General features: G+C 37.1%; 3 protein-coding genes across 5 annotated transcripts in view; 2 read left to right on the top strand and 1 right to left on the bottom strand.

Annotated features, from left to right (window-relative positions):
- Positions 1-9,923, top strand: part of LOC107756583 (disintegrin and metalloproteinase domain-containing protein 17-like) — a 14,334-nt gene extending 4,411 nt beyond the window's left edge. For 2 of the 3 annotated variants that reach the window (XM_016573755.1, XM_016573756.1), the window contains 16 exons: positions 556-644; positions 720-909; positions 1,160-1,287; positions 2,361-2,447; positions 2,529-2,639; positions 3,686-3,830; positions 3,931-4,022; positions 4,095-4,247; positions 4,343-4,542; positions 4,737-4,840; positions 5,642-5,776; positions 5,891-6,021; positions 6,179-6,257; positions 6,336-6,424; positions 7,382-7,438; positions 7,526-9,923. In XM_016573755.1, the coding sequence (XP_016429241.1) occupies positions 556-644; positions 720-909; positions 1,160-1,287; positions 2,361-2,447; positions 2,529-2,639; positions 3,686-3,830; positions 3,931-4,022; positions 4,095-4,247; positions 4,343-4,542; positions 4,737-4,840; positions 5,642-5,776; positions 5,891-6,021; positions 6,179-6,257; positions 6,336-6,424; positions 7,382-7,438; positions 7,526-7,909 (2,174 nt within the window). In that variant the 3' untranslated portion in view covers positions 7,910-9,923. The remainder of the gene's footprint in view (positions 1-555; positions 645-719; positions 910-1,159; positions 1,288-2,360; positions 2,448-2,528; positions 2,640-3,685; positions 3,831-3,930; positions 4,023-4,094; positions 4,248-4,342; positions 4,543-4,736; positions 4,841-5,641; positions 5,777-5,890; positions 6,022-6,178; positions 6,258-6,335; positions 6,425-7,381; positions 7,439-7,525) is intronic. The other variant, XM_016573757.1, reaches the window with a different exon arrangement.
- An 89-nt stretch (positions 9,924-10,012) lies between these two features.
- On the bottom strand, positions 10,013-15,608 carry LOC107756584 (cleavage and polyadenylation specificity factor subunit 3). The gene is made up of 18 exons (XM_016573758.1): positions 15,345-15,608; positions 15,072-15,135; positions 14,899-14,996; positions 14,692-14,820; positions 14,415-14,592; positions 14,244-14,333; positions 13,924-14,074; positions 13,671-13,846; positions 12,932-13,090; positions 12,685-12,831; positions 12,449-12,601; positions 12,073-12,181; positions 11,885-11,983; positions 11,720-11,814; positions 11,535-11,622; positions 10,704-10,770; positions 10,526-10,622; positions 10,013-10,435 (listed from the first exon to the last, which is right to left on the bottom strand). Exons 1-18 carry the CDS (start codon positions 15,413-15,415, stop codon positions 10,334-10,336), a joined length of 2,073 nt encoding a protein of 690 aa, XP_016429244.1. The 5' UTR covers positions 15,416-15,608; the 3' UTR covers positions 10,013-10,333.
- Positions 15,609-15,820: 212 nt separating this feature from the next.
- The window catches only part of LOC107756582 (arf-GAP with SH3 domain, ANK repeat and PH domain-containing protein 2-like), a 32,640-nt gene continuing 27,658 nt past the window's right edge, over positions 15,821-20,802 (top strand). The window contains exon 1 of the mRNA XM_016573754.1: positions 15,821-16,230. Within this exon, the coding sequence (XP_016429240.1) occupies positions 16,105-16,230 (126 nt within the window). The 5' untranslated portion in view covers positions 15,821-16,104. The remainder of the gene's footprint in view (positions 16,231-20,802) is intronic.

The following is a 20,802-nucleotide window of genomic DNA, read 5'->3' as shown; positions in this document are numbered from 1 at the left end:
TAGAGTAGCGCTTCTTGTTTGTCGTTTCTCTGATCACAAATGCAGACATGGTTTTAAGTTTACGCGGCGCGATGCAATGCAACGCGTAAAAAGACAGTATAAGTCATTATAATCCGTAATTATGTCCCCACTGGATGCAACAAATGCCTCGTTTATAATGGGTTTTAATGTTTTTGTCTCATCGCTCCGGCCGGACAGGGCATCACAATATTGTAAGGGGCGTAACATTTCTGTCACATGCTTGAGGTATTCGGCCAATCATAATGCACTGGATAGCTGGCCAATCACAGCACACCTCGCTTTTTCTGACCGATGAGCTTTGTAAAAATCGACACGTTTCAGAAAGGCGGGGCATAGAGGAGAAACAATAATGTACAGTATGTGGAAAATAATGTGTTTTTTTAACCTTAAACCGCATAAACACATTTCATTACACCAAATACACAAAATAATGTTTTTTTTAGCAACATCATATGACCCCTTTAAATGTTTAAAATCTAGCTAACTGTTCATGTGTAATTCACATAGATTTTTTTTTTTTACCTTGATTTCTAGGAGAGGAGAATTCCAGAGTACAAGCACATATTGGTGACAATGACTTCACTGCTCATATTCTTACTGATGAAGCGGAATACAACATTGAGGTATTATAACATCACAAATATGATTTAGTTTATGCCCCTTAACAAAGACAGTACATTGATTTTTAAACCATTCAGCCATTGTGGAGGTTTATCGAAAACCCTCGTGACGATCGGCTGCTCGTATATCGCTCAGAAGACATTAGGAATGTGAGCCGGCTGGCAGCTCCAAAAGTGTGCGGCTACATCAGTGCAGATGCCAGTGAGATGCTTCCAGAAAGTGTGCGAGCAGCCAGTGCACTAGATGAAGATGACGAGGAGGAGGATGGTGAGTCATTGAGTTAATTTGTAGATGTTTAACATGTTATCAAATCCTGAAATCTCAATCTATGGCTCTCTGCAACAACACATCTGGTTTAAAGTAGACCTGTCACCTGACACTTCTCTCCTGCTTATCAGAGCTGAATCTAGACAGTGTAATATGACACGCCACTTTATTTAGTTGCATTGTCACCCATGTTTAAACTTTTTCGTCTTTTCACCCTTTGTCAATTTTCACCATCGCTTCTCTTCCATAGGGCACCTGAGAGAGAGAAGGCAGACGCTGGACCACAGTAAGAACACCTGCCCTCTGCTGCTTGTGGCCGACTATCGTTTTTTCAAACACATGGGCCGTAAGGAGGAGAGCACCACCCTCAACTACCTGGTAAAAAAAAGCCTTCAGTTTCGATATTGTCAACGGGCCTTATTCCTGACACACACAAACAAATTTCAAATTGAGTATTAAAATTCTGAAAAACTGTCACATTTAGTTCAATAGGACAGTGCTTGTTAGACCAGTGGTTCTCAACCTTTTTGACTTCATGGACCACATTATCAAAGACACTCTCTGCTGTAATGACAATGCTGCTCATTTTCAAACTTTATTTATGGAAACTAGGAGTGGAAATTTATTAAAATAGTTCAATTAAATAACAAAAATAATTCAAATAATAAAATTCTATCATTGCAGAATTTTCAATAATTTAATGTTCTTCAGGGTTTACACTTTTACATCAATTAATTTAGCCATTAGTGATTTAAAATATTTTTTTATTCCACAAATAGCAATTGTTACCTGATTAAATATTTTAGAATTTGATATACATTAAGTTTAAGTTTGTTAGAATTTTTTTGGGAAAGAAATTAATAATTTTATTCAGCAAAGATGCGTTAAATTGATCAAAAGTGAATTTCTATTTCAAATAAATGCTGTCCTTTTGAACTTTATATTCATCAAAGCATCTTGAAAAAAAAATTATCAGTTTCCACAAAAATATTAAGCGACTGTTTTCAACATTGATAATAATGATTGATAATAATGAATAATGATTTCTGAATAATCATGTGACTCTGAAAACTTAAGTAATGACTGCTAAAAATCTGCTTTTCCATCACCGGAATAAATTACATAATAAAATGTGTTAAAATAGAAAAGTTATTTTAATTTGTAATATTTCAGAATATTACTTTTACTTTTTGATCGAATAAATGCAGCGTTGGTAAGACCATGAGAAACTTCTTTTAAAAACATTACCTACCCCAAACTTTTATATAGAATCATTTTAAGTCATATTGTGGCCCTCTTAAATGTTTGCTGAGGCCCCCAAGTGGGCCCCATCCCCTGGTTGAGTACCATTGTATTAAACCTTACATTTCCATTTAAAAGCTGTCATCTGAGAGGAAGGTTATATAAAATTGTTGGCAGATGTCTTGCAAATTTGCCTTGGATGTGCTTAGATTGAGCTGATTGATCGTGTGGATGACATCTACCGTAATACATCTTGGGATGAGGAGTATAAAGGTTATGGAGTTCAGATTCAGCAGGTAAGCTTGGTTCTTTAAGGAGAACATGGGATCTAATGAGATGCTATTTTGGAGCCAGAAACATGAATTTGTCTCTTTCAGATCATAATTAACAAGACACCCACACAAGTAGAGCTGGGAGGTGCCCACTTCAACATGGAAGGGACTCCTGTGAAGAGCAAAAATGTCTGGGACGTCAAGAAGCTCCTGGAGGTGAGCGAGCTGGAGCTGTAGGAGTGAATGACTGAGTTAATGAGAGCGTGGTCTCTGTATTCCGTTCTAATTTGAAACAGTGAGAGGTGCTTCTACTTGAAAGTGAAGAATATTATTGAGGACTTGAATATTGTGTTTCACTATCCATCTCTTCCTGTGAACTTTTTGGCAGAGAACCAACAAAGATAAAGAATGGAAAAGTTATTAGAGTTGTAGTCATAAAACCCGCGGGAGAATTACCATCATTTAGCCTGTTTGTGTGGGATTTTTCATTAAAATAAGTCTGTAGTTAAAATTACTTAGAGACTTTTGAACTTTATATTAATGATTCATAGTCATACTTCAAATGTGAATCCTGAAACCACTGAGTGATTTTAAAAGATACACTACTGTTCAAAATTATGAGGTGGGTAAGATTTTTATTGTTTTTGAAAGAAGTTTCACCAAAGCTGCATTTACTTTATTAAAATACAGTAAAATTTTACAGTAATATTGTTAAATATTAATACAAATATATATATTTTTTTATGTTAATATATTTTAAAATGTAATTTATTCCTGCGATGGTAAATCTGAATTTTCAGTGTCACATGATCCTTCAAAAATAATTTTAATGTGTTGATCTGGTGCTCAAAAAACATTTATTATTATTATCAGTGTTGACAACAGATGTGCTGATTAATTTTTTGTGGAAACCGTGGTGTCTTTCAGGATTCCTTGATGAACAGAAAGTCCAAAAGAACATTACTTATTTGAAATAGAAATATTTTGTAACATTAAAAATGTCTTTGCTGTCACTTTTGATCAATTTAATGCATTGTTGCTGAATAAAAAAATTAGTTTTTTTTTTTTTTAAAGTCACATTTGTAGTCCTTATGTTCCTGAGACCTTAATTTTGCTTGTAGATAGAAAACCAATTCCATAAATGTGCTTTAGAAATTCCCAAGGGAATTTAGGGTTCCTGATTTGCCTTGAGATTAAGGTCAAGATTAAACAGCTGTGCTATAAATGTAGTAAAAAAATGTCTTTTTGTCTTCCCCCTGCAGCAATTTAGCATTGACATCGCAGATAATGCATCCAAGGTGTGCTTGGCTCATCTGTTCACATATCAGGATTTTGATGAAGGCACACTCGGCTTGGCGTACGTGGCTCCTTCCAAACCAGGCTTTCCTGGAGGTCTTTGCTCTGAGAGTGAGTGCAAATACCATATTATGGATGAATAAATTTGGTCTTACGTTTTCACCACACTTAGACATTTTGTTTTATGTTGTTGTTGTTTGTCTGTTTTAAGAGTGTCCTCCTTCAGGAAATGACAACCGTGCTATATACCTCAACACTGGACTAACCAGCACCCAAAATTACGGGAAAACCATTCTTACCAAGGCAAGTGAAGGCCAAACAAATGTACTTGATGTATTTATTTGGTAAACCGATTTTCTGACCATATACAAACAGGAAGCGGACTTGGTTACTACCCACGAGCTTGGCCACAACTTTGGTGCTGTTCATGACCCAGATGATGTGCCGTACTGCGCACCCAGAGAGGACCAGGGGGGCAAATACATAATGTACCCCATTGCGGTGAGCGGGGACCACTCTAACAATAAAGTACGTCCTTTGGTGATTTGAATTCAGCTTGGTGTCCTTGTTCCGAATGTCACATGATCCTTTTGTAAGTGTTTTGTTTTTGTGCTCCCCTATAGTTGTTTTCAAACTGCAGTAAGATCTCCATAGCAAAGAGACTGAGGGCCAAGGCCTCCACCTGCTTCACAAAGAGGAACAGCAATGTGTGTGGAAACTCACGGGTGGAGGAAAGTGAGGAGTGTGATCCTGGACTGCTCCACCTCAACAGCGACCGCTGCTGCATGTCAAACTGCAAACTGTGGCCCAATATGCAGTGCAGGTACAGCTCCTCCATGTGGCCTCATGAAAAAATGCACCGATATGCTGAATTAAAGGGACAGTTCACTCGAAAATGAAAATTCTGTGGTCATTTACTCACCCTCATTTGTAAATCTTCCCCAAAAGGTAAATTATTAGTTCGCATCTCAAAGGGTTTCTTTCTGTAACTTCTGTAATTTTTTTTCTTTACACCAGTGACAGGAACAGTGCATGCTGCAAAGACTGCATGTTTGAGAAGCAGGGCAAGGTGTGTCAGGAGCCAATGAATGCCACTTGCAAGGGAAGCTCTTACTGTACAGGTGAGGCAAAAGCTGACAAACTTCAAGTTTAGATAATTGGATGTACTTGAATAATTGTAATTGAATAATTCAGATTGAGAACAATTTGAGTTTTATTTATATATTATTATATTATAGTATTATTTTGAATTAACTTTTAGATTTATATTTTTAGTTTTCATTTTCAGTTTAGTTTGCTTTAATAATTTGATGTGCTTTTGTCATTTTAATTAGATCTTTTTTATATTTCTATATAGCTTTAATTTATTTCAGTTTTAGTTTTCAATTTTAGTACTTCAACTTAAACTTATTTCAGTAAGCTGCCAAGACAACATTTCTAAGTTACGTTCAAGTTTTTGTTTTCATATATGTATGGTACCATATTTTTTATAGGTTTTTATGGTAAAATATTTTGCATTATGAAATCACTTAATATCACAATAAAAAAAATCCCATTCTCATTAATGAAATGCAAAGAAATTATGCTGTATTATATTTAAATTAAGAAATATTTGTATATCATTGTAGTAGTTGGTATACTTGCTTTTATTTATTGAGATTTTATGACGATATAATGAGAATCACTACTAGAGGCAAATAGAAATTCCAAGATTTTGAAAGTAAATTATCCAGGTGCATTATGGTAATGAGAATTTGGGAAGAAAATGTGCTTAAATGTCATGTAAAGTGTTGCAATGCAAAAAACATCTGCTAAAATCAGGCTTTATTTTCTTTAAGCGAAATTCCTTAGTGATGAGATTTAACTACATTTGTCCAGCCCTTTGTCCTCACTGAAAGTCTATTCTTCTGTGCTTCTTACAGGACACAGCAATGAGTGCCCTCCTCCAGAGAACCTTCCCAACGAGACCATCTGTGTGGACAATGGCCGGTGTCTAAATGGAGAGTGCATCCCGTTCTGTGAAGCTGTGGAGAACCTGCGGCCGTGTGCTTGCAATGGTAAACTGACCTGCTGATTACGCTAATACTGTTGCTACGTGACAGTTACAGTTTTTTTTTTACAGTCTCGAGCAAACATTACCTTTTTTACTTTTCCTGTATGTAATTTTTCAGAGACAAACAACTCTTGTAAGGTGTGCTGTAGGGATAAGAATGCTGTATGTGCTCCTTATGTGAATGACAAGGGCAACCACCTCTTTCTGCGGAAAGGCAAACCCTGCACTGTGGGCTTTTGTGATGGAGTGGTGAGTGCCAACATATAGTTACAGTTATGTAAAGACACTGTTTTTATTCACAGGTCATTTGCAGTAGTTCAATTATTGGAAACAACCTTTTTTTTTTCCAATTGACAATTGGAAATGGTTTGCGTTCAATTATTAAAACATTTCCTCTCATTCCCAGGGCAAATGCATGAAGCAAGTCCAGGATGTTATTGAGAGGTTGTGGGATTTCATTGAGAAGTTGGACATCAATACTTTTGGTAAGTTATCTGTGAACACAGTGATTTTATCGCACTTGAAATCCAATGGAGGAATGAGACCTGTGTCTTTGTTCTCAGGGAAGTTTCTGGCTGATAACATTGTTGGCTCAGTGGTGGTCTTCTCACTACTTTTCTGGATCCCTCTCAGCATTCTGGTCCATTGTGTGGTGAGTCATTTCCACTAACATCTTACAGCTAGTTGTAGCTCTGAGAAAATGTAGGTTCTGCTACTATAATAGTCTGACCTTGAGATGTATTATAGTCTAAAGGACTATTTATGCCAAGAGTGAAACAAACAAGTGAAATGAATTGCAGACAAAAGATCTAATTACACCGAAAGTGAAATAAAAAATAAAAATTAATCAGAGGAAAAGTCCAGCATTCTGGTCCATTGTGTGGTGAGTCATTTCCACTAACATCTTACAGCTAGTTGTAGCTCTGAGAAAATGTAGGTTCTGCTACTATAATAGTCTGACCTTGAGATGTATTATAGTCTAAAGGACTATTTATGCCGAGAGTGAAACAAACAAGTGAAATGAATTGCAGACAAAAGATCTAATTACACCGAAAGTGAAATGAAAAATAAAAATTAATCAGAGGAAAAGTCTGCTTCCACCAAGACTAAAACCAAAAAATTGAATAAGTCACAGAAGAAATGTTTATTCACAGCAAGAACAAAAATAAAAAGTTAATCACAGACAAAACGTATATTCACACCAAGAGCAAAAAAGGTTAAATGAATCACAAACGAAACGTCTATTTACACCAAAAGCCAAACAAGAAATTTAATTAATTCACAGACTAAATATCTTTTTCGCACCATAAAAAAGGTGAAATGAATCACAGGCAAAATGTCTATTTACACCAAGAGAAAAAATAAATCACAATAAGATCGAAACGAAATGACACTCTAAGAAGACGGTCATTTAGGTTCTTGACAACCCATCTGATTATACAAATTTCACTTGCTTCAGTGCAAATTTGAGAAAAACTTGATTGATTTCAAAGCAAAAGAGCACAGACAATAAATATTTCATATATTAAATGCAAAATATTTGAAGTTGCAATAATGACAGGCCCCATCCAAAAAAACTTTTTGTGAACATTCCTGTATCTTTGTCTAGGATAAGAAACTTGACCAGCAGTATGAATTGAACACAAAATCACTCTTCTACCCCAGTGTAAGTACCAATCAGAAAACAGAAAATATTATTTTCTTTAACATATTATGAAGTGTAACAAATGACAGTGTTTATGTGCTGTTCTAGAATGCAGAGTTGCTGAGCAGTCTAGAATCAGCCTCAGTGCGGATCTTCAAACCACCCTCATCCTCAGGCTCCTCTGCAGTGCCACGCTTCCAGGCGTCTGGACCTCTGCAGACCAGCACACCCCCTGTCTCCATCTCTCAGATGGCTCCAGCTCCAACCCCAACCCCGTGTCCTCTCCCTACAGTAGAGCCCCAACACATGGCCACCATCCAAGAAGATCCCAGCTATGATTCCCACCTGGATGAACAAGCCCTGGGAGAAGACTTCCCTACCTCCGGCTCAGCGTCACGCTCCTTTGACGATCTGACGGAGAACCGAGAGAATGCCATGTCCTTCAGGGTAAAGAGACATGCACAGAGTAATAGCAAGGAAACTCAATGTTAAGTGCAATTGTATAAATTGGAAAAAAGGGTAATTAATGGGGAAAAGAAATGTGAGTATGAATGAACAATATTCTAAGGGAATATGATTGGGAATGCTCAAAGTTGAGCAGAACAAGCATTACATAAGCATTGAACTGCAATGTGTGCTAACAGCACCAGTATTGAAAATAACCAGAATGCAGTATGTTTTAAAGGGATAGTTTACTCAAAAATGAAAATTTTATGATTTATTCATACTCATGTCGTTCCAAAGCTGAATAACTTTGTTTTCTGTGGAGCTCAGAAGGAGAAAATCTCAATGTCTCGCTGGTCTTTTTATCGAGAAATTCACAATAAATAAGGATGCAAAAGCACCATTGAAGAATCTCAGAAGTGATTCATAAGACTTGTGCACAATATACCAAGTCTTTTGAAACCTTATGATAGGATTTTGTGTGAGGAAAAGACTACAATTTTTTTCAGCTGTTAAAGAAGGTATGAAATCTATTTTCTAAAGGCATGTTATTGATATCATTTTCATTTTTTTAGCACCTTATAATTTGCTTTTGAAACACACATCTCTCCTATGACGTATGCTGGACATATGCATTCAGATCTGCCTCTATCCTTTCAACAACTGATGGATAGAACCAAGTCCCCACCCTACTTTTTTTGTTTCTATTTCCCTTTACATCCCCACTTCAACTGCTGCAAATGGATCATTAAACTGAGTTGAACTTCAGTCCCATTCATGAACATAAGCTGGTTTTGTGCACCAGACTCAGAATGGTGATTCATTCACTGCTGCTTCCTTCATGAATACAACATATGAATGAAGATTATCAATGAAAAATTATCGAAATTTTGGTCTGTTCCTCCACAAAGCTATCGCATAGCCTTAAAACACTATAGCACATGTTGGGGCAATCGCTTTATTTCTGGGTTAACTATCCCTTTAAGGGACTTTTATAAAGAAACAGAAGGCACAAATCATTCAGTAACTAGGCATTAGATAGGAACTCAATGTTATCAAGTCCTGTTAGGATTATGCAATATGCACACTTAATTACACACACACACACACACACCGGATCTCGTCAGCATTATCTACAAATGACCAGCTTCATTGTTAAAGCTTAACTGCCCAATACTAAGATGTTTACAGGTCTGTTTTTGTCTAAGAGGTTGAGCAGATGCTAACAGATCATGAGAACCATTGTTATGAATATACCTGTTATATTTTAGTTTATATTTTATGTGTATGTGCTCTGACACTCACCAGCAAATTGTTTTGTATTCTCTGTAGAACACAATCTAGTGTTCTTGCTTTTTATTGTTTGCAAAAGACAATCTGACATTTTAGGGGAATTTGATATTTTCAGATATTGTCTCTTCTTTCTTTTGTTCTGGAAACAGTTGTACCAGCAGATGTTATAGATGTTTGGTAAATGAGAACGTTTTTGGCTCATTGGCTTTATATGAAACACCAAAGTCATTAGTTAAATCAAAAGACAGACAAGTCAGACTTTTCTGCAACACAATGTTCATGATTGTATGCAAGAATATGTATAATGCAGCTGCTCCCATAAGAATGTACTGATGAACACTGCTTTGAGATCAGCATCCAAAGTGCCTTGTATTTTATTTTTTTGTATTGTGAAATCTTATTTTACTCCATGTGTTTTGTAATATAATCTACAGGAAAACTCAAAAAGGGAGTATGACAATATGTCATTTATAGGTGGCTGAACAGTCACCTTTTTCTGAATCTTATTCAACAATGTAATTGGGAATGTATTGGTGCTTATCTTGTAGAATACCAAGCATACTAGTGTCATTTCTAAGTACTAGATCTTATTACGTCGTCCAACCCTGAAAGCGTGCTTTGTTGTTATTCTCTGGTGTCAAATCCTGTGAAACCTTTTTCGATGTTAAGAAATGTGCCCATAATTCTCCGACTGCATGGTTCCTCACAATGTTGTGATGGGACAAGAGAGAAAGTATTGAATATTAAGACAGTGTTTTGTATCAGAGTGTTAGATATTTCTGTAACTTGGTCTATTTTGCAAGCCTTCATTTTTAAATAAAGTGTCACCCTTAAGTTGTACTGAAATGTAAGCTCAACTTGACACAAAGACCTCTTTTATTAAATCAGTAGATTGGATCTGAAATTACAGCTCATTTTCCTAAACATAAAAATGTGCAATAAAAAACAAAAACAAGATTTTAAATGATCACTACACATTGTATGTAGCAGAATTGAAAAGAGAACTGCAGTAGACTGAACACATGTATCAACATTTACCTTTAACTGTTTTACATTTGATTTTAACGTCAATTCAATGGTTCGTCCAGTCTAGTATCTGGTGTCTTCAGTCTGGTTGAAGTAGTTCAAATTAGATGGACCCTGATAACAAAAGTTCTTTAAGGAAATGAAGAGCCCATCTCACATGACAGGGTTCATGGCTTCATACAGCCTCTGTACAGCGAGCTCCACCATTTCTCTGAGAGAATCATCTTCAGAATTGGCCTCCTCATACTCCACGGTCTAAACACAAATATTAAAACACAAGAATTAGAAGACTTGCCTTCCCATAAAACGTAAGTGTGTGTACGAATCACAGAGTGTTATGCTTACTCTGGTTTCCAGGTTGATGAAGGCAGTTTTCCCGTCTACACTTACAGCGAGACAGTTCTTGTCTTTAAAGTCGACACATTCTTCTCCAAACATGTCTCTGCAGATTGGGGCAGAAGAAGAATTTAGGTCATCATAAATATCATTGACAGTTAGCTGAGTGCTGTGAGGATGAACTTACTGGAACATTTTCAGTAATCTGTTCTGGAAAACATTCACATCCACCTTCTTTTCTTGGGGCTGAACAGCTACAATGAAAAAATTAGGAAAACAAAAATGTTGGTGTAAATAAGACCAGTTATTAACTATTTTTAAATCATGACAAAATAAAAATAAAAGCAAGATAAAGAAACATAAGGAAGGAAAAAAGAGAAAGAGGGAATGAAAGGAAGCAAGTAAATAGAAGGAAGAAAAGAAAGAAAGGAAGAAAGCAAGTAATAAAGAGAAGGGAATGAAAGAAGCAAGCAAAAAATGAAGAAATAAAGATGAAAAGTGGGAAATAAAAGGAAGGAAGAATAAAAGGCAAAAATGAAGTGAGAAAGTAAACAAGCAGACAAAAAAGTAAAATGATAAAGGAAAGAATGAAGAAAAAATAAAATTTTGAAAAGTGAAAGAAAGTGAAAAAGAAGAGAAGGAAGCAAGAAAGTAAGAGAAAAAGCGAGGAAAGAAGAATGTAAAAGAAATGAATCAAAAAGTGAGAAAGAATGAGAAAGAAAGAGAAAGAAAAGAAAATGATAAAGATAAAAAGGAATGAAGAAAGATGGAAAGAAACAAGAACAGAAGGAAGAATGCAAGATTAAGACTACTAAAAAGACAAAGAAAGAAAGAAAGATGGATGGATGGAATGAAGGAAGCAAAGGAAATAAAGGAAGCCATCAAAGCTAGAAACAGGAAGAAAGCAACAAAGAATGAAAATGAAAAGAGAAAGGAAGAATGGAAATAAATGAGAGCATAAGAGCATAACTATTTTAAGAGAACTCTTTGAGCTGTTAAGCTGATAAAAAGCATTCACCTTTCTGAGCTTTAGGGTTTGACTGCACCTCCAGCACCACTGTGGTGACGGCATCAGCGTACATGTCATTCAGAGGATTGGCAAACCACTGGAGGAAGAACACAACAGACACACACACAATCAACCTGAGTCACTTCAGTTGCCGCAGTAACACTGGTGTTTGAATGACTGCTGTGCCGCCTCACCTCCAACAAGACCACGTTTTGATCATGAACCACTGTGATGCTGTTAAAGACTCTCAGCGTGCTCTTCTCTGAGATCTCAATCTCCTCCACATCACCTATAACACACACACACGCACGATGAGCACCACATATGAACACAAAACACACACACACAGGTATACACACCTGTCAGGTGCCGTAGCTGACTCAAAAGCAAGGGAAAAGGGCCAGTGAAGGGAATGGCTTGAGTCTGTTTCACTGTGCTCACGGCCAGATCAGTGTAATCTGCATCATTAAGAAAAAAAGAACAGGTGTGAGAAGCACACACTCAAACACATATGAAACACCTGAAGCGATCACAAACACCAGCTCACTGGAGAGGTCAGAGGGGGCGAGGATGTGATAACTGAAGTTCTTTTTCACCAGGATGCCAGAGACCCGCTGACCCTGCACACACTTCTTATCCGCAAGAGAGCCCATCACCTTAAAAGAAGACCAAAAATATGTAATGAAAAGGACAATGATGTAATGATAAAATGATATGAAAAGAAAGAGTTCAAGATGTTTCAAGAAAGATTCATTAAATCTAAAGAAAGATTTTAGTCGTAGTCAGGATGAAACTAAATCAGTCATTTTACTTGGCAGAAGAACTGTTTGTGATTATTATTTTGACAAACTACTACAGTAGCTGTATCTAACTGTGGGTATGAAAACTGAAGAGACGTGGAGGAATGACAGCTGCGCTCTCACCTTAGCCAGTTTCTCTCCTCTGAAGTTCAGCGTGACGGCCTCGGTGTTACGAGGGTTGTGCACCTCAATGTGAACCTCATCATTGTCCTCATACTCCCTAATCAGGGCGGCTTTCAGTCGAGCCATCTCATTCTGCTCTCCATGGACCAGGATCTGAAAACCACAACAATAACATGACACCTGATCTAGAACCTGATGACCTGCCGCCATGACCGTCTTATGACATTATCACTTACCACATGAGGAGGTTTCAGAGCTCGGATGAACTCGCTGGTCTGCTGGTAGTCCGTATGAGCAGAGAAGGAGATATAGTCCACAGACATCTTCAGCGGAAGCTTCTGTCCTGACATGGTGGTGATCTCCTCTGGCTCAGACATGATATGCTGAAGAGAAAACAGGGTTAGGGCAGGTTTAATTCAGCATTCATAAGAAACCGGATGCTGATCTGTGGTGACATTGTTGCTGAAGATCAAGGAGCTTCACCTTGGCGAGAGTTCCTTCCACACAATAACCTGCTATGATGACACCGTTCCTCTTGTCGGTGCACCAGCTCTCAAAAAGCTCTCTGGAAAGACCGCTCTGCATCATACCTGGAGATGCCATCACCACACTAGGGCCAATGTCATCGAAATGGTCCATGCTCTGGAGGAGAACACACAAGTTTATACAAATTAGATGCATTTTTGGATTATAAAACTTGTATTTCCTATTGAACAAGTGTTGTTATTATTAACTAAAACTACTACAAATATTTGTAGGTAATTTAATTAAAGCGGAATTAAGATCAATTCTAAATATTAAAAAACTTAAACAAAAATTATAACATTTTCTTGGCAACTAAAATAAATAAATATGTTGAAGTACTACAAAATTACTATGAAAACTGAAAAATAAACAAACAAACAAAAAAAATTAAATAAAGTAAAATATCTAAAATATATTAAAGAAAAAAAAAAACTAAATTACTAACACTAAAATGAACACAGAAAATATTAAAATGACAGCTAATTCAAAAGAAAATATAAATATTAGATAAATACTTAAATGAAAATTAGTTATTTTTTTGTCAACTAACTGAAATAAGTCAAAGTACTAAGACTGCTACAAAAAAATTTAATCAAAATATATAGAAATATTTTTTTAAAAACAAAAGCAACTAACAAAATGACTAAACCAAACTAAAATCTAAGTTCTGCCTGGTCTATTCACAGATTTAGAAGACCTTAAGATTGCTGATATGCTTGAAGACAAACGGGTTGTTAATGTTGATGGCTTTGCGGATCTTGTCGTTCATGGCGTTCACATAGGTCTGGTACACAGCCATGCACTTCTTTGCCAGGGATGAGGCATAGTAGATAGGAATGTCATGGAGTTCAGGGTGATTCTGCCAGTATTCATCTGAAATAGAGGACATGTAGAACTTCAGTAAGGCATTGTTGATGATGAGGCTGAGAGTCTGGACTGCTGGACTTCACCTAAAATGAGCAGCAGCTCCTGGGCTCGACCCAAAGCAAACACGGGGATGAGACAGCGGCCCTCACGGTTCACTATGTCATGGACCGTGTTACAGAAACGAGCCTCTCTCTCCTCTCTCTTCTCATGGATGTGCGTGCCATATGTAGACTCCTACATGAATAGAAAAGAAGACGGGTATAAAACATGTTGTAATGTATTTATTTTGTAAATAAAACGTAAATAACAAGTAAAAACTGTTTGTGGTGGGGCCAGAGAAAAACATAATTTGTTGAACACTGGACAAACAAATCATGTTGCCAGCATAAAATCTAGTACACACTGTGATCAGAATGTCTGGTTTGACGCTGGGAATCTCAGCTGCCATGAGATGTCGGTCTTCTTGACGGGAGAAATCTCCTGTGTACAGTAGCTGAAGAGAATGACCATGATCATTAGCACAAACTGAGTGCGAGTGTTGCTGAAAAGATCTGAATGAATAAACTTCACCTACCTTCACTCCTGCAATCTCAATCATGAACATGGCTGCTCCCAAAACATGACCTGCGTGGTAGCACCAAAACTTGATGCCGGCCACCTCTTTCACTTCATGGAAGTTGATGGTCTCAATCTTGTCCATGCTTTCTTCTAGATCAGTCTCAGTGTACAGCATATCATCCGCTGAGATGTTGCTTCAGAAACAAGGAAACCAGACAATATATTAGAGCTGGCTCTGTATAAAAAATTAAAAATTAAAGTGCCGTTTTATTGAAACAAGAGCTTTGGTGTACCTGACTTTCACGTAGTCTGACAGCAACCAGCGGTAAATGGCTTTGGTGGCATGGGTCATGAAAGTCCTCCCTTTGAAACTTGTCTTCTGTAAAAACCATGGCAAGGCTCCGCAATGGTCCAAGTGAAAACTACCAGAGAAAAGGGGTTGTCAGCAGATAGTTCAATGTCAATGACTTGATATCTTTCATTTAGAGAATGGGACTCACTGGCTGATGAGGAGCAGGTCAATCTCAGCTGGGTCTATCAAATCAATGTAAGGCAATGCATCCATGCCCTCCAATCCAGGGTGGATGCCACAGTCCAGCTGGAAAGACATAACATGTCAAAAACACATCTGGCAATCCATCAAAAGTAGGATAGAGCACAAAATTTTGCTAACCATGATTTTACGGCCCTTGAACTCCAGGATGATACAGGACCTGCCCACCTCTTGACCAGCTCCTCTGTAAAAGTAAAACATCACAGTAAAGATCTAACAGTTACAGTACTCAGAGAAAGGATTAACACGGGTGCAAAACATCTTGAATGTCATTTTGGTCCAGTTAAATACTGTGTTTATTATTTGAAAACTGTAAGTCAAACAGTAAGTCACCAAAACATTTGGCGCGGAATAGAACTACTACTGAACACAGTATAAACGAACTGAACTCACAGTGGTCTTATGAGGAGTTGATCACTCTCTTCTGCAGGCACAGGCACATCCGCTTTACGTTTTGTAGCCATGCTTATGGTGTATGTTATGCTTAACTGAGAATTACTTATTCAATATCCATCGATATTTCTAATAATAATAGACAACGTTGATGCGCACTGAGAACCACACACTACGGACATGACAAAAGTACTTCCGGTGTAGTCATGAGTCAAAATAAAAGTTCGAAGTGAAAATAAAGAAGTTAGAATATATTAAGTTAGAATGTTAGAATATTGTGTGGAAGATGTGTGCTTCGTTAAAAGCGTATTGTTTTTCTAAAATTATTTCAGCTTTTCAGGTTTCCTGCGTTAGGTTACATCCCTAAACTCTGATTGGACAAAAAGATCGGGAGTTCTCTCTCATTGGCGGACTGGATATGATTGACGGGTGATATGAATCCGCCTACAAATCACATGTAAAGTGAACTTCTACTGTACAGGTACGAATGGGTGGAATCCAGAAGTGTTGATCTGGTCAGTTGCGCGTGTGATGGAGCTGTTCAGCTCTCCTGTTCAAAGACGAATGAACTTCTCAGTGCCTCTTTTTCTTTTTGATATGTTTGGACTCTACGCGGAAATTTTTAAACAAAATACTTTAAGGAATGACTGACACGGACTGAGTTTGAATCGGGTTGTGTGCGGTCTTTTAGTAAAGGACAACATTTAACAAACTTTATGTTTCTTGTCTTGGTTTTAGTCTTGATTTAAAGGGAATAATCATGCCTGATCAACTGTCAGTACTGGAGTTTATGGACATTACCAGTGAGGACTATAAAGCACCAACAACATCAGTGTTCTGCACGCGTATGGCTCACTGCAGGAATACAGTTGCCACTTTGGAAGAGGTAAAACACCTTTACAATGCCAATAATGCGGATGTACAGTATAATTTACAGGCTACCGCGATGTGCGCAAAACACAATTATGAACTGTATCTGTCTAATTGTATTGTAAAGTGTGTTGTCTAACTTCAGAACATTGGTTCAGTAAATACTATTAGTCTGTTTTCCAAAAGGAGCCTGGAAAATGACTTCCTTCTTGTAGCACCAAAGCTCAGTGTATCCCGTGTTGGAAGCGAACCTCGCCCATGTTTCTCACGGGTTCATGTAACTTCTTATCGCAGTGTTATGAAATAAATAGACGTGTTATGTTGACGCTACTCTTAAATTGTTAGCAATTTTAGCCTTTTCTAAGCCTCAAAGTCACATAATGAACCTGATATCACATACATTTACCATAACAGTGATTTGTTATTAATAAATAATACAGCAGATTTTAAGGACTGATTTACACAGGCCTGTGCCTATCTGAGGTAACAGAGTTATTAACAAATAGGCTACAGATATTACAGAAATAAGACAAACATAAAAAAAATGGTGGAAGATTTTATAATGCTAAAAGGATAAACATTTAAAACTATTCTCAAGACCCCAAAAAGTATCAAAAAATGTCATGGCATTGGTACCGTGATTGTGCCATATTTTACCATTACTTTACAATGGTACTGCCATAATATAATGTAAAAATCAGAAGTTGTGAAATATCAAAAATATTTGAGTTTTATAAAATCAAAACGTTTTTGCTTGTGGATCCAAGTTCAGTAAACATTTTAAGTTAAGCTGATCATTAACTTTACACAGTCATGGTGATGTAGAACTCTAACTTGTGTATCAGTTTGTTGAGCAAACCGAGAAGGTTATATAGAGTTACTTATACACCAACACTTACTCATTGAAATGGAAGAAACTTAGCAGAAGAGAACACTAACATAATGGTGAATTGAAATATTACACAACTTTTATAACAAAATATAATTGAAAAAACTATATGGAGCTAAAACATATATTAATTACGAATAACAAATATTTGTCATCATAAGTCCCCATGCTTTGACCAAAAACATAAATTCAAGTGCATCATCAGTGATCAAATTGAGCACGCTCATCAGACTGTTAGCTAGACCCTCCTTTCCGAACTTGGCATTGTAAGTTATAGCTGTTTAAGTTGCTTAAACTAAATGGCTTAAATATAGACTTTAATTAAATTTGTGTGTAATGTCAACTTAATCTTCTTTGATAGTTCAGTCTATCTTTAAAATTAAATATGTCTGACAAAATTATTATTATTATTATTTTTTTTTTACAGTGTACAAGGGTTGACCCCTGCATGATACTGTATCAGATGTCAGATTTCAGATGTCAGTTTCATGTTGATGGGCATTAGCCCACTTGATGCGTACTGTAAATCAACTTTTTTCTAAATAGAAACCTTTTCATTTATTTTCTAGGAAAAGTTAGAAACTAGAAAAGTTGAACTTTCAGTGGGTATAGAAAAGAATCACCCCCCCTCTACAATAATCACATTTCGTTGCTTTGCAGCCTGAAATTAAGACAGACAGTTTTTGTTTTATCCAGCTCTATTTACTCAGTGCAACTTCTAACATCCAAGTGAAAGATATAACACCAACATGTCAGAAAAAAAAAAATTTAAATAAAAAAAATCACTTTTGGAAGTTGGAAAAAGGATCACCCCCTCCTAAAAACGACTTGTAAACTCAATCAGATGTAGCTAATCACCTTCTCAAAGGCACACAAAGCCATTTAACATTCAACTGTGATCAACTGTGGTCATTTTGATGAGCTCAGCATGAAAAGAGCTTTCCTGGAGTATTTCAGTCTTTGGTAGTGCAACTGAAGCAAACAATCAACTACGGGTGTCAAGGCACTGTCAAAAGATCTCCGGGATAAAGTTGTGGACAGGCACAAATCAGGAGATGGATACAAAATAAAATTCAAATGCTTTATCAATGCCTAGAGGCACAGTGAAATCTATTATTAAGAAGTGGAAGGTATTTGGTACAACACAGACCATCCCTGAATCAGGGAGTCGCTCCAAACTGGATGAAAGAGGCAGGAGGAAACTGCTCAGAGAGGCGACCAAGAGGCCTACAGCAACTCTGAAGTAATTGCAGGAATTTATAGCGAAAATCAGGATAGACGGAAAAATGGATGGGGCAAAATACCTTCAAATTCTTGAGGAAAATCTGCTGCCCTCTGCCAGAAAGTTGTCAGTGGGAAAAAGGTTTACCTTCCAACATAGCAATGAACCAAAGCACACAGCAAAACTGACCACACAGTGGTTGAAGGAGAAAAAGGTGAATGTCCTTGCATGAACTAGTCAGAGCCCAGACTTAAACCCCACTAAAAAAAAATCCATGGAATGACTTGTAGACTGCAGTCGACAAAAGTCACCATCAAATTTAGCTGAACTTGAGCAGTTCTGCAAAGAAGAGTGGGCAAATATTGTAAAGTCTAGATGTGCAAAGTTAGTAGAGACGTATCCCAACAGACTAAAGGCTGTAATTAAATCAAAAGGTGGTTCGACACAATACTGACACAAGGGGGTGATCCTTTTTCCAACTCAGTAATTCTGCCTTTTTTTTTTAAATGATGGTGTTATATCTTTCACTTGGATGCTAAAAGTTGCAGTAAATACAGAGTAAATACAGCTGGATAAAACAAAAACTGTGTCCGTCTTCATTTCAGTCTGCAAAGCAACAAAATGTGATTATTGTAAAGGGGGTGATTCTTCTCTATACCCACTGTACATTGTAACATTTATTGCATCAGATAACCTAATAATGTATTTTGTGTGGTAACATCTACATTAACTGGTTTACACCAATTTTAAGATCAGGTAGAATGTTCCTTAACAAAACTGTAATCATTTTTTGTATACTACTGATCTGAATAGGAACAATATATAGGAACTATATATGTCCTGTAGTTCTTCTAAAAGTTTGCATTAGTTTCAAATTTGCAGTGAGTTCTTCAACAGAAGCACAAAAGAGCTTTGTTTGTGCAAACAGTTCTGACCTCTGTCAGCATGTTTCACCATCAGAATAGTAGATCTTACTGAACTTCACTCATGTCTAAGACTGACCCTGTGCTGTTAATCTAAAGAAGCTCCGCAGCTCTTCCTCTTTTATCTCTTTTACACTCTGACTCAGAACTTGAACTACAGATGTTGACCTCTGATGAATGGGGAAAGTATCAGTCATTTCTGAATCATGACAAAGAAGCAGCCCAAACAGTTCATGAAGGAAATTCTTCATAGGATGTGTTCACTCTTGGCAGGTTTAGTTTGATTAAAACGAACTCTGGTGCGACTGCACTGTTAGTGAGGCTCATTTGAATAAGTGTGAACTCCTGGCACTGTTCTAGCTCTTTTACACATTTTATAAGCTCTTTGATTTATAACCTGGTAAAATACCACCATATGTACACACATGCATTGAGCACATTTAGCCCAACATACATCATTGTTTTAGATGTTCGGTAAGTTTGCAAAATATGCAACATAATACAACACAAGTTGTCCAATCAGGCTGTGACCATATGATTTTCCCTTTTGTATCTTTAGGTTGAGTGTTAAAAATGACAGTGAATGATAAGTGAACCCATAATGTACCATTTACTTTATTGGTCCTGACCAAAAGAAAAGAAAACCGAACTACACGTGTAAAAACACCCATATTACTTCAAGGACAAGGTGATTTTTGGAAAGCAGGCATGAGTAAAATCCACTGCTTCGGGCTCTTAGAGGAACTGGCCTTTTCATGTGACTGGGATACACAGAGGGAAGCACTCTTTATGAGTTGCCCTTTGGCACTACCCCGTTTGCATTTAGCCTCGATGGAGGAAGTAGCTGAGGTAAACAGATGTTCATGGTTTATGTAAAGACTAGAGCTGGATCTTGTGCACGTTTCTTTATGCATAAGTTTGCTCGTCTATAAAGTGATGTCAGATGATGCGGTTATTTTTGTCAATCCCTTTAAATCTTTGGATATGCTCTTTCTGTGTAACATGAGAGCTTCGTACACAAACAGATGCCATAAAGATGGCAGTTAGTATTCTTTTTGCTGTCGTTTCCGGTTCTTCCATCCCTGTGCGTGGTGTCCTGCTGAGGCTTGCCTTTGATGGAAAACCAAGTGCAGTTAATTTCTCTCGTCCCTTCATCTTTTCTCATTCCTTAGGGCTAAGGCGGGATGGCTGTCCCCCTTCTTGTCCCAGCTTGTCCCGTTTTATCTCCTTCTCGCACACACATGTCTACTCGCTGTATTTCCACATCTTTTTTTATGTGTCTGCGGCCCTGTTCGGTCACTCTCCAGGTTTTTTTTTTTTTGTGAGCTCAGATAGTACAGTTCTTTCATACAAGGCCAATTTCTACAAAGTGTCAAACTAGAACAGCCCAGAGATGTAAATAAGAGTGTAAAGTATTTGAATTACTGTACTTCATTACAATGCTTAAGTATTTCATACTTTTGTACTATTTCATACTTTTTGTACTGTATTGAATCTCAGTCGTTCAATTACATTCCCAAGGAAAATTCTTTATAGACTTTAAAAGTACCAAAT

This window comes from Sinocyclocheilus rhinocerous, unplaced genomic scaffold (assembly GCF_001515625.1).
Source record: "Sinocyclocheilus rhinocerous isolate Xijiao unplaced genomic scaffold, SAMN03320098_v1.1 scaffold683, whole genome shotgun sequence".
NCBI lineage: Eukaryota > Metazoa > Chordata > Actinopteri > Cypriniformes > Cyprinidae > Sinocyclocheilus > Sinocyclocheilus rhinocerous.
The sequence above is the reverse complement of the archived record's forward strand: the minus strand, read 5'-3'. Positions and strand labels throughout refer to the sequence as shown.